Source organism: Condylostylus longicornis, unplaced genomic scaffold (assembly GCF_029603195.1).
Source record: "Condylostylus longicornis isolate FDR11 unplaced genomic scaffold, ASM2960319v2 ptg000038l, whole genome shotgun sequence".
NCBI lineage: Eukaryota > Metazoa > Arthropoda > Insecta > Diptera > Dolichopodidae > Condylostylus > Condylostylus longicornis.
The window spans coordinates 1,532,444-1,546,609 of record NW_026578007.1 but is presented as its reverse complement, the minus strand read 5'-3'; the positions used below and the strand labels follow the sequence as shown (position 1 = coordinate 1,546,609).

Sequence of the window (14,166 nt, the reverse complement as noted above, 5' to 3'; positions counted from 1 at the left end):
CAAACAAAAAACGTTATTATGGCCAATATTTTGTAATTGATTCAAATGCAAAACCTTAAATATCTTAATATATGAAAAAATGGACTTATACCACTTCCAAAACAACCAGCTCTCAATTCTTACCTTAGATTTTAATTAAGAGTCTGAAAGCTAATTGTAGTCATATTGTGTAAGTGTAACCTTGTTGGCAATGTATGGCTACCTAATATATATTAGTACAAAGTATGTACAACATACTTTGGGTCATTCATTTTTAACATCTTTACTTTGAGAATTTATTTTTTTTTTATATGCACATAAGTAAATGAAAACTAAGATTTTTAAATTAAGTTTTCAAACTGGTAGTTCTTCAGCACTACATAAATATGTTTTAAAATTTAAACCGCTTTAGCTGAATCTGCTTTTTAGTATTAATATACAGATAACGTAAGTCGCTTTGCTTTAACGAAAATTATCTTTTCAATTTGTTAATTAAAAAAAATTTTCAAATGGTTATCGCAGATAAGAGAAGTAGCATAACGTTATGTATATACACATACATATATGTGTGTTATATTTTTCCCGATAAAATTCAATGCATGATGTATGGATCTACCTACTACTATAAGAATGATTTTCTTTTGTATAGATAACCACTTGATATTAACTATTGATTTTGTCTCGTTCGCGTATAAAATTTATATGAAAATATTTTAAAACAAAATGTTATGATTACTTTTGTACTTACCGCATTGCATATACATAATAAGAGGGATAACGTGATGCCATCAAATTTCGCATGTCTAATTTTTCGGTGAAAATGTACTTCTCCTATATTAGAAAAGGAAATAAACTATTTTCAGAGAGATCAAAATCGGGTTCTCTTTCAGTGTGCATGTGCAGATCTACGTAATATGTAGTTACATATATCTCAACTTCAGTTGAACCGATTTTAATGAAAATTTTTTTTCAAGTTTACTTTGGTTATGACACAGTTTGATCAATTTTAGGGATTTGTCAGGTCTTGGAAACTGGATCATTACTGCAGGTTTGTTTTATATTTCCGATCATTTTTAAGCAAATATTCAACAAATTAATTTGAAAGTTTATATATGTATAAGCTTCGTCTGATGCTGGAAACCAACTTTTCAAGATAATCAAATGTCAGTTGCTGACCGAATGGTGAGTTGGAGAAATAATTATTTATATATAGAGAAATAATTAACCACTATCTTTTAATTTTAATATTTCAACTGCGGGTGTTAAAAAATGTACATATCTACATATGTATGTATGTACTAAAATGAGCTTTCACTAGGGGCCGTTTTTACATTTCTTACATTTTAGAAAGTAATTGAGGGATTTTCTTGAAAATTAATACTTGATTACTCATTGCTACCGGAACTATCTGAGGAACTTTTTAGAGAATTCGGATAGCATAAAGTGAATCCCTTCTTAGAGCTGAATTCCTTCTTTGTAGATACATACGCACATACATACATACATATAACTAAAAGTTTAGTAGTGTCCTTAAAATTGTGAAACAAGTGTTCAAGAACACGGTAAGAAATTTTCACAATTTGACAAAATGAGAAAATGCATTTTACGGTCGGTTATGTGCTGGCCACATCAGATTTTTTATTTTAAATTTAGAATTTCTTTTTTTAACGAGAAAATACGTACATATTTCTTCATAAGTTTCTCGTAAATCGAAAAGCTCCTATAGCAACTAATCATAAAAGAAATTTCAAAGTTACTCATTAAATTTTAAAATTTTTTTGTTTATTTTTAGAAATAAGAAATTTCGAAAAACGTGATTTCGAAATTTACTTTTATTCCTAAAATAAATTTTAAATTTTATTTCACTATGAATATCCCACAACTGCTCCCATCCATACTTACATTTTTACTTACACACCTACATATTAATTTGAAGCATATTAAAATGTTAAAATATTTTTTAAAAATTAAAATAACAAAACAAAAATACAGATACTCTGAACCTTATTTTTTTCTTTTTGGTTCAGTTTGCGGTTAATAAACTATAGCATTTTTTTACTGTTGTCAGGTTTAATACTACAGTTTGTTTGATAAGGTGAAAAAAATAAAAGCTAATTATACATATTTGTTCATATTGTAAAAAAATATTAAGAAAAATATTGCTACTGTTGGCATTTTTTTATGTCAATCATTTAAAAAATGTCTACGATTAAAACTTATTCATTCATACTTTGTAATTAAATTCTGCGATTAACTATTGATGAAAAATAAGTTATGTTGAAGCCTTGCCCTTGAAATATAAAAATTTAATCTAAATTAACAATAATTAAATGCATAATGCATATTCGTAAAATTTAAGAATGAAAATATTGTACTGCAGTAAAAACATGCTCTTGTGGTTTTAAGAATCATTTAAAGAAAACTTAAAGCGAAATTTTAAGACTAATTAAGACCTTACACAAACACGTCAAGCTGTTTTTGGTTTTTTATGTTATGTTTTTTATAAAATGTTAAACATACTATGTTTGAAGTACGTACCTCTAGAACAGAATTTCTTCAAATAATTTTATTTAAATATACAAATGTATGCGTGTATAATAAAAGAAGTTAAATACTAATTTTAATATACATATTTATGTATTAAATAGCAATAATAAACAAGTAATTATAGTTCTCATAAAATTATGTTTTAAATTATTGAAAGCATTTCATATTGTCATATTTTGTATTTCAAAAAATGACCTAGTTTTTAAAAATTTAACGAAGGTTGAATTCTGAAGTATTAGTAGACTAAATTTTTGGAAAAATGTGTAAATTCCTTCAAATTTATCTATTTATGTAACAAAACGAAATGTAAATTCTATTTTAAGATACTAAGTATCATTTATAAATTCTCATATACAAACAATTAAAAAATACAATATTGAATGAATTTCTCAATAAGTTTATATGTACATAACTTTTAAAATTATAAGCTAATTAGAAATAAATTTATATTAAATGTATACATATGTATGTACATACATATGTATAATATAATCAAAACACAATTTCTTTCAATAATTCGTAATTTAATATTCAAATGTTATAAAATGTGATGACTTACAAAAGTTTTATCAAAAAACATAATATACATTTAACTTAACCATTAACGTAAATTTAATTTTAATCTAAAATCTTTAAATCTCAATTCATAACAAAATCAAACCATATTTTAATAATATAATTAAAAGTCTGTTAAATTTTTAAATTATAATTTCTTTTAAAGTAGGCAGAGAGTGTATCAATGTCTCCATAAATTTTATTTTGAAATCCAAAATTTCCATTTAACTAAAATTTATATGTGAATTTATATGTATATTTTATATGTGAATTTAAAAGGCAAAATAAATAACATTTACCTACTATGTAAGTATTAAAGCAATGTTTTTAAATATTTGAAATACAAATTAATATTTTAATTTGAAGATTCTCAACTACAAATTCGTATGTATAAAATTTTATATAAAAAAAATTCTAAACCTAAAATTGAATTTTATAAAAATTAAGTTACTTATGAGCTTGATGACTTGCTTGTGCCCTACCAGATGGATCTGACGAACATCCCCAATCGGTTCTGGGTATCCATTTCATAACTGTTTTAGCTGGATAATCTCCTGGGAACATTTCCTCAAAAACTTGCCTATAATAGAATGCTTCTTTCGTTTCTGGTGTGTTAATTGGATATAATTTTGTTCTCATATCAAATTCTTCATCTGTTATATGACTAGCGGCATATTCTTTAATTGTATCAATCCAATTATAGCCAACTCCATCAGAAAATTGTTCTTTTTGCCTCCATAATACTGTATTTGGCAAATAATCTTCATCACTAAATGCTTCTCTTAAAATATATTTTTCAATGCGATGTTGTTTTTTATCTGTATAACAATTTAAATCTCCAGGAATCTTGTCTTCAGGGCGTATTGACATAACATAATTAAGAAAATCTCTATCTAAAAATGGTACACGTAATTCAACTGCCCATGCCATAGACACTTTATTGGCTCGCAAACAATCGGAATGATACAAATTTAAAACACGTTTGACTAACTCTTTATGAAAATCTTCTGTTGTTGGTGCCTTGAAAAAATACAAATATCCTCCAAATAATTCATCGGCACCTTCCCCAGATAGTATCATACGAATATTTTCAGATTTTATTCTTCGTGTTAGTAAATACATTGGTATACTACAACGCACAGTTGTAATGTCATAAGTTTCTAAATGATAAATAATATCACGAATACAATCTAAGCCTTCTTCAACAGTAAAAACTAATTCGGTATGATCACTTTGTATGTGTTCTGCTACCATTTTACTATATTTGAAATCTGGTGCACCTTCTAGTCCAACTGAAAAAGTACGCAATTTAAAATTTTTATCCTTTTCACGCATAATTTTCGTTGCAATTGATGCTATTAAACTAGAATCAACACCCCCAGATAGTAATGCTCCCAACTCAACATCACAATGTAAATGTGTTCTAACAGCTGATTCTAATTTTTGTTTTAACATTACCAAATTTGCTGGTTCTTTAGGAATTTCTGTAATCCACTTTTCTTTGAAATGACATTTAAATTCCATTTTGTCAGCTTTTCCATAATACATCATACCTGGTGGAAAATTTTCTATTTTCTCACATACACCAATTAAACATTTCATTTCACTTGCAGCAAATAAATTTCCATCTTTATCATATCCATAATACAATGGAATAATTCCAATAGGATCACGAGCTAACATTACATTTTTCGTTTTTTTGTCATATAAAGCAAAAGCGTACATACCACTTAAATAATCAAACAAATCTTCACCATATTCTTCATATAACTCCACAATTACACTGCAGTCGGATTTTGGATCATAACGTCCACGTTTCTTAGCGATTTCTGCTGATTGTTCTAAGTAATTATAAATTTCACCATTTGCTACTACTAATACTGTCCCATCTGCAGAGACTAAAGGTTGATGACCAGTACGAAAACCAACAATACCACGTCGTTCATGAACTAAACAAACTCCGTGATCTTGAATTAACTCCAATCCAGTATCATCTGGACCACGATGTTTCCGCTGCTTTCCACTTTGTTGGTAAGCAATTTCACGTAATGATTGAAAATTTTTGAAATATCTTTTAGATCCTATTGGACCACCAGTTTTTGAAAATATCGCAAATATGCCACACATATTTTTTATACTATAAAATTTTATTTATTATATTTATAAGTTATGTATTATCCTTGAACGAATATTGTATTTGTGCTAAATAAATATTTATTATCTTAAAAAATTATTTTAAATTCTAACAAGCTAGCCGGCAGTCAAACAAAAACTAAAGTGAAATTTATTCCGGCAAGAGTATTTTTAGGGAATTTTTGAAAAAAAAAAAAAAAAGTATGTAAAAATGTGAATTGTGAGTAAAAAAAGCTTACTATTGCATCAGTTTAAAGATTGCATGTGTTCTCATCCAGTACTTCCATCTTCTTCGGCTGTTAGTTTTTCTACTTTAGTTAATGTTTGAAACAAATTTATTGCGATCGGGAATCATATACATTCATATAGTAAATTGCATAAATACTTTTGTGATTTTCTTGTAACTTTTATTTTGAGTGATCTAATATTGTCAATTTTTGTTTCTTGAAATTTAATTTTTACTTTATTACTTTGTTTATTAATTTATAAAATTATTGATTTATTCTTTTATTTTGTACATATTTTAGAAATGAAAGTCAAGAAACTTAAGCAAAATTATCTTCCTTTGCCTAAATGCTACACTTCATTCCTATTTTTGGTAAAACGAAAATGTTTTACTTTTCTTCATTCCGTATCAGGGCTGACGTTTTTACGACTTTAAAGAACGGCGAACTATTACCTCGTTTATATGGCAGCTTGAGTACTTGACTTGAAATCAGCTTGAAACTCAAGCAGCGTTTTTAATATGTCAGCTTCAAAGCTTGAAAATGACATTTAGCTTGAAATCAGCTTGAGTTTGACAGTCTTTGAAGTAATAGAAAACAAAGTAATTCAAAAAAAAAGAAGTTGTAATTAATATTAGAAAATATGGATTGTAAAAACAAACAAAAACTCGTAATAAAGTGCATGGAAAATTATAAAATCCATCAGGAAAATATAATCAAAGTTTTTATAAAAAAAAATAATAGAAATAGAGTGAAATTTTTAAGAAGATTAAAAAATAGAATAAATATCAATTTTAAAAGACATACATAGTGATAACATGAAGAAAAATATTGAAATTATACAAAATTCTCAGAAAAGAAGCAGAAAATTATGGATGAAGACACGGTCGAAAGATTGGTGGAATAACATTTTTGCTTCAGATAATTATTCGGAAATATTTGAAAACTTCCGAATGGATAAAGAAACCTTCAATTTTATATGTGAAAAATTAGACGAAAAATTAAAGCCTCATCCACTTCATGTACGGGAATCCTTATCAACTAAATGCAAGGTTGCAATTAGTATTTATAAACTTGCTTCTTCTGCCGAATACAGAGTTGTTGGCAATCAATTTGGTGTACATAAAAGCACTGTCAAAAAGTGTCTTTATGAATTTTGTGATGCTATGCTAACCTATATCAAAGAAGAAATTTATATGCCAGAAAATGAGGAAGCCGAAGAAGTAATAAAAAATTTTAAAGAAAAATCTGGTATTCCTCAAGTGCTAGGAGCAATTGACGGAACACATATTCCAATAACTCCGAAACAGGAAGGATATAGAGACTACATAAATAGAAAAGGTTGGCCATCTTTAATATTACAAGCAGTTGTGGATAGTAAATATTTGTAAGTTTGTAACATTCAATGTAAAACCGAATTAAGGTATTTTTTTTTCTATGTAGGTTCCGAGATATAACATGTAAACATCCAGGATGTACACACGACGCAACTGTTTTGAAGGATTCCTTCCTGTACTCTAAATATGGAAATCTGGATCTAGTGCGTATTCATAAATATTAATTTTAGTTATCAATTAATTTATAATAAATTTTAGCCGGTTGAAATTTTGACAACAACATTATAAGGCCGTTTTTAATTGGAGATCCTGCGTATCCACTTTTGCCATGGATATTGAAAAATTTTCCAGGCCACTGTAATGAAGAAGAAGAATCTTTTAATGTTTATCTAAACAAGGCGAGAATAGTGGTAGAAAATGCCTTTGGAAGATTGAAAAGCAGATGGCGAATTCTCCAAAAAAGAATTGATGTCAATGTGGATTATGTGCCTAAAGTAGTTGCCACATGTTGTATGCTGCATAATATTTTAGAAAAAAAGAAAAGTGTCTTTTAACCAAGCATGGCAGGAAACTAGCTCTTGTAATTCACTAATAGTTTACGAGCAGCCGGAGAATTTCGTTGGACAAGCAACTTTAGAAGGTACACTTGTACGAGAACACATAAAGGATTACGTGAAAAACAATTTACCTATTTTGAAAAGTATAAAATAATAAAAAAATACATCTTTGTTAATATTTTTAAAACGTTTAATGAAATAAAACATGGCATTTTTTAACATTTCCACTAAAATTTGAAAACCAAAAAAAAAAAAAACATAATGCTAACCAAAAATAAAGATCAATTCATTTTGTAAAAAAAAAAACATATTTCTTATTATTTATTAGTCTATCCATCCTTGGAAATATGAACTTAAACTATTTTTAATATTTTCCTCATATTCACTTAAATTTATAGTCTCTGTATTATAATTACTCGTTTCAATGTTTTCCTTTTTTGTAATTAAATTTATAGTCTCTACGCTATGATTATCACTTTTATTATTTTCCTTATTGCTATCTAAATTTATAGTATCTATGCTACGATTATCATTGAAAATATCTTTGATTGCACACAAGAAATTATCACTGCTTTCCTTTAGCAAACTTTTCATTTGCATGTGACTTTCCTTTTCTTGCTGTGAATATAATTTGTATTCATAGTCTATAAGTTCTTTTTGTTTCTTCAGAAAATCTTCATTGATATCTTTCTGCATTTTATTAATTTTTTCTAACAACCCATCAGATGTTGATTTTCGTTTACGTTTGGAATTATTTTGTAAACCTGAAAAGTATTATATTTAATGAATTTTCATATTCATAATATTTTACACTAATATATGTATTTGTATTATATAAAACAAACCACTTGGACTTGGTAACGGCTGCAGCTCATCCGAATCTTCTTGGTTTATATTTGTGTTAGAGGAGTCATTTGTTGAGGGAGTTACTACATCTGAAAATGCAAATAGTATAAGTATTTAATATATCTGTATGTAATCTCCAAAATTCTACCGCAAGAAGTATCTACTCCTGTTTCCAATGTTGTTATTGAGGGTCTCATACCCATCAGCTCGTCCATTTCCTCGAAAAACAGAAAGTCGTTAGCACTATTTCCACTTTTGTTTTTTTCTTTTTTAATGTTTATGTACATATATTTTAAATTTTTCCACCTAATTTCAATTTGTTTGGCGCTTTTATTTTCAATTTTTTTATTTTTTAAACAGTTTTCTACCATTCCGTAGATTTCGCTGTTGCGATATTTTTTTCATTGCTCCAAATATTTCTTTTCGACATATTCTACAAAAAATTATAAGTTTATAATAATAAATATCAAAATAAAAATACAAAATATCATGTACATATGTTCAAAAATTAACTTACCTTTCATTTGTATTGACACTTAATAGTTTCAAATTCATAAAGCACTCTATTTCTACTGTCATTTTAGGACAAAAAATTAAATTCTGTCATTTTCAAGCTCTCAAGCTTTCAAGCGGTGTTTTTACTTCAACATTTCAAGTCAAGTAGGCAAAATTTTTTGATTGACTTGAGTGAAGCCGATTTCAAGTCAAGCAGTGTTTATATGTACATAAAATAGGCTTCAAGTAAGCTTGAAGCTGCCATATAAACGAGGTATATGTTAAAAGAAAGAAGTGTTAAATTCTTAAACGTCAAATTTTACAAAATCTGAGTTGTCTGAGTTTTCGAATACTCTACTGCGTTTTTACTTTCAGTCAAAGTTTAAATTCTTTAACCTTTAAATAAAGTCAATTAAGCGTCAAAATTGTAGATTTTTTTTTTTACATGCAGACAGGCTCACGTAGTAATTCAGTAAATAAATTTGATGTATTGAGTGACTATCATTACGTTAAAAATAATATAAAAAATATTTTTTTTGTTAATTTTTAATATGTAAGTATAAAATTATTTTAAATCTAAAAAAAAATTTTTTTTTTTTTGACGTTTACGGATAATTAAAATTCAAAGTCAATTATGGGTAAAAAGCTTACTACATTTCTGTCCGTAAAAGTTTTATACATCAGACAGTTTGCAGACTGAAAACAAAATTTTGACATTAAAGAATTTGCGGAAGCTTTTATGCTTGAAATTGAACTCGACCTTCTAGCACTATAAATACCTTAAGGAATATTTTAAATTCTAAAATTTAGTCATACTTAATTCATTGCGGTTTAAAAGTTGAATTGATACTTATTACTTCAATCATAATAAATTTTTTCTTATTTACTTACATTTCAAACTGCCAAGATTCTATTAGACTGAAAACCGCAAATGGCAATTGATTACCTATGTTTATATGATAACTTTTGCATCATTGTTTCATATGTCAAAAAATTTTGTTGGGAATAAAACGTGTATCAAACTATCAACCACTGCTGCAAAGTCGTTGTGTGAATACAATTAATTAGAGCTTTTTCGATACGATCACATTGTGCGATATTTTGGTTTTTAAGAATACGTTATAGTGTGAAGGGAAAAAATTGAAATATTTGTGGAAAATACGATCACGTTATTATTTCGCTTACAAAATATTTTTTTTCTAAAAGAATTTCGCCCGCCTTTGAAAATAAAATATCAATTTAAATTGAAATTTATTGTAAATTTTTCTCGATATTTGATTTTTATAAAAAAATACTTCATATAAAATATAATAGCAAGCAAAAATTGACAACAATGAAATTGGATGAGAAATTCTGTTTACATATCGAACTTTTTTTTATCAAATGTGCTGTCAAATTAATTTTTTTCTTATTTAATCGAGGTATATCTATGCGTTTGTCAAAGTATTAGTAATTTATTTGCAAAGAAAAAATAAACGAAATTTCAAAAAAGCAAAAACGGATAATTGTTTATACTTAGTTCTTACCTTTTTGTACTCACGTTTGTTTGTGGTCCTTAATCTATTAATTTTCTTCTTTTATTCTTCATTTGTTATTCCAAATTCCTACCCCAATTCCTTATATGGTTTTTGCTTTTCTTAAACATTTTTATAATCTTTAGATTTAATACCTCAATCGAGTTAAATTGTCACCAACTATATTTTTTTTTTGAGACATTTTTAAATTTTTCAAATACTTTATAAAAAATAATTTTTAAACGATGTTGACCACAATAAACAGTTGATGAAAAAATAACACCTGGTCACAATGCACATAACGAGAAAAATTTATTTCCGTCATTTTCATTTTTTTATTTCTGTCAAAAACGTTTGATAAGAATTGGAACGACTCCATTTTTCTTGTTCGATTTTACTTAATTTGATTGGACGTTTACACATCGATGTTCGTCAAATTTCCATCCTATCAAATTAAATCGATGTGTAAATGCTACATCAAAACGAACTTAATTTTCTGATGCATCTCTTGCAAAGTGTTACATTATAAATAATCAATTTTTTACATCCAATTTTTTTGTCTAAGACATAAGGGTGCCTAAAGAGTGCTCATGCGAATTTTTGTTTCCATAATGTATGAAGTTATCTATAGAATAAATATTTTATTTTCTTATATTGCTTATCAGGGTACGTTTAAATTTTTATCGAACAACAGTTGACTAGAAAAAAGAAAAGAAACAAAATATTCTTTTAGGAATTTTTTTAGATTTAACACACATTTATATACTCTTTAAATTTGACATATTTAAATCAGGGAGGCGATGATCTTGCAATCAATATATAACCCTGCGGTTCGACTAGCTATAAAATTTGGCATAAATCTGCAAAGGTCATAACTCATCGCGGCATTTAATTAGAAGAAATTGATTGTAAAAAAATTTAATGGAAAAAAACTGTCTAATGAAATTTATGAATGGAATTTGTCAAAAGGTTTTATTTTTTTTCACGTCAAAGTTGTACAATTCACGATTTGTCAAAAACTTTTTTGTGAAAAAAAAAAAACACATTCACGGTACAAAGCTTTGTTATATACCTAAAATACCTAAGTTAAATTTGGAATAACAATAAATTATTATTATTACTCTAATTATTAAATTTGAAATTGAAAAATTTTATCAGATTTCCGAATATCATTGGGTTTCAAAAAGAAATATCTAAGTTACCTAAAATACCTAAGTTAAATTTAGAATAACAATAAATTATTATTATTATTCTAATTATTAAATTTGAAATTGACAAATTTTATTAGATTTCCGAATATCATTGGGTTTCAAAAGGAAATATCTATCAAACATAAGTGTCTATATAAGCGACATCTATGAGTAGATTTAGAGCTAAAATGCAACTTATACAAATTTTGTAAGAACTTCAGTCTTTTATATGCTAGATGCCTCTGTTATTTGTTTCAATTTGATGAAAAAAATGTCATATACTGTCTTAAATCTACATTCCCTGAATGGAAGTTTTCTTGATTTAAGTTTTGTGTACAATTTAAAATTTTTCTGAAACTAAAAATTGCAAAAGAATTTTTTTCAATTTTTTAATTGAACAGCAGATTTTGGTAGTCTATGTTAAATTGATTGATCAAATTTTTCCATGTATGAAATAATGTATTTCATTTTCAATAATATGTATTTGCAAATACATTTTGCAAATACATATAAAATTTAGTACTGATTTAAAAATTTTGAAACAAAAAAGTATGTATCATTAGTTGAACTTTGACATTTAGGTATCATATATGTATGTATATAAGTTTATGTAAGACTCTAAAAACATAGTTTACATTTTGTAATACAGTTTATTTAAATTGTAGTTTGTATTATTAAATAACTTTTTATACCCTGCATCTTCATTATGGGTATATTTACTTTGGTACGGAGTTTGAAACACTTGAAGGAGTCATCTCCGAAATGGACATGTATATAAATTCTTGCTCAGCGTAAAATTCTGCGTTGATTTGGCCATGTCCGTCTGATCGCACGATAACTCAAAAACGAATAATGCAATCGACACCAATCTTTACAGGTTGTTTCTTTTCTGCCAACGGCGGCTGCTATTGTAATTAGGCCAATTCGGACAACGGGTTCGGGTAGCTGTCATACAACTCAAAGAGATTTTTTAAATATTTCAAAAACTAATAAAGATATTAATATCAAAATTTCCAAAACTGTGTCTAATTACAGTTTACATATATTCTGAGAATTTTAATGGAATGGCTGCACTGGTTCGGGTAGCTGTCATACAACTCTACAAGTTAATTTTAAATATTTGGAAAAATAATAAAGTTAGATTCATAAAATTTGGCAGTCGTATGTCCAATTACAGGTTACATATGCCCCTGAAGTTTTACATATACCACTGAGATGACTTGACAGATTCGGGTAGCTACCATAAAAACTCCGAAAGCTAATTATAATTATTTGGGAAAGTAATAATGTTAGGTTTTTGAAACTTGACAGTTGTATGTCCAATTATAGGTCAGACATATCCGTGTAGTTTCTATATAGGGGTCTGTCAGGTTCGAATACTTGGTATATATCAATGAAAGGTAACTCTAGATATTTCAAAAATTAAAAATTTTAAACCCAGATTACTGAGGTGCAGGTTATACTTCGACTGAAACGCTTTTACTTATTTAAAACTTAAAAATAAAGAAACTCGTATTTTTTTAAAGCAAAAATAAAGTGCTGTGAACCGTTCAGTGGAGCTCTGGAGCGATAGCTAACTAAGCCCTGCAATTTATTAAAGCATTTAAGTTGGCTGGACCTCCCCATAGTTATTTTAAAGTAATGAAAAAAGATTGATAAAAAGATTTTAAATTAAAACTTTAAAATATTATAGATGGCAAATGGGGTTAAGCTGTGCATGTAGTAATGTGTTTTTAAAAATAGCAGTAATCAACCGTAATTCATCATTTTAAGTCAACCTTGTTTTCAGTTGTTCTGAGTTTCCACTAATTTTTTAATAGTGATTTTATGAGTGCCTTTTGACTTTTATTCCATATTAACCTCATGGGTTCAATAAAAAATAAAATATAAGTATGTACATATACATGGAATCAAAACCTTTGAATCAAAAGAACGTATACTTTACGCACTTTGACATCAGTTTGTGAAAATTGTGTGATTCAAATTTTGATTTAATTTTATTTAATTTATTTAATTTTCGAGTTAGGAAATTATAATCAAGATTTGTATACTTGAATTTCAAAGGAATACGGAACAGAGTCATCTATTAGGAAAAAGATATATCAAGAAAAATATTTACATGCAGCGAAATCTATAAGTCATTTTCAGTACCTATTCAAAGTGACATCTATACGTCAAAATGTATACAAATTTACATTACTGTAGTCTTTTAAATACTAGATGTCTCTAATATTTATCCAACTGCTGATGACAAAAATGATTGTTGTCTCAAGTTATTCTCAAAATATTTTTCTAAACCAATTTGATCGTAAATTCCAAAATTATGACAAAAATAGATAACAAAAATTTTTCTGAATCTATCTCTTCTGATTTCCTTCCAATCTCTTTATTGAAATATGTTTTTCTTATAATTTATTGATTATTTTCTAGTCTAGTGTGCATCTGCATACGTGTACATACATGAACATTTTATTTTCGAATACAAAGCAACTAAATAGACGTTTAATTTCTAAATCTGTTAATTTTTGTGCTTTTATTGATACTGGTGATACACACTAATTTTTGAAATTTAATGAGACTTTTGTTGAACTGAAGCTTTGTACTAATTTTGTAAGACCATTTTAATTATGCTGATAATAAAATAATAATTCAAAAATAATTTAATCAAATCTTTAAAAATATTGGAAATGTATAGCAGTTTAATTTGAAATACATATTTATTTTAACTATTTTATTAACTAAAGTTATACTAGGGCACTGTTCGAGAAAACATATATTCGGTATAGCAT

At 27.0% G+C, this 14,166-nt stretch overlaps 3 protein-coding genes across 3 annotated transcripts; 1 reads left to right on the top strand and 2 right to left on the bottom strand.

The window, feature by feature from the left end:
• Positions 1–3,224: 3,224 nt before the first annotated feature.
• LOC129608964 (uncharacterized) lies at positions 3,225–5,755 on the bottom strand. Its single transcript, XM_055520770.1, has one exon. It carries the CDS (start codon positions 5,206–5,208, stop codon positions 3,529–3,531), a length of 1,680 nt encoding a protein of 559 aa, XP_055376745.1. The 5' UTR covers positions 5,209–5,755; the 3' UTR covers positions 3,225–3,528.
• Positions 5,756–6,135: 380 nt separating this feature from the next.
• LOC129609207 (putative nuclease HARBI1) lies at positions 6,136–7,319 on the top strand. Its single transcript, XM_055521132.1, has 3 exons — positions 6,136–6,825; positions 6,882–6,978; positions 7,034–7,319. The coding sequence occupies exons 1-3, from the start codon at positions 6,257–6,259 to the stop codon at positions 7,061–7,063; spliced, it is 696 nt and encodes a 231-aa protein (XP_055377107.1). The 5' UTR covers positions 6,136–6,256; the 3' UTR covers positions 7,064–7,319.
• Positions 7,320–7,656: 337 nt separating this feature from the next.
• Positions 7,657–8,588, bottom strand: LOC129609227 (uncharacterized). The gene is made up of 3 exons (XM_055521160.1): positions 8,327–8,588; positions 8,178–8,267; positions 7,657–8,096 (listed from the first exon to the last, which is right to left on the bottom strand). Exons 1-3 carry the CDS (start codon positions 8,547–8,549, stop codon positions 7,657–7,659), a joined length of 753 nt encoding a protein of 250 aa, XP_055377135.1. The 5' UTR covers positions 8,550–8,588.
• Between the last annotated feature and the right edge of the window lie 5,578 nt (positions 8,589–14,166).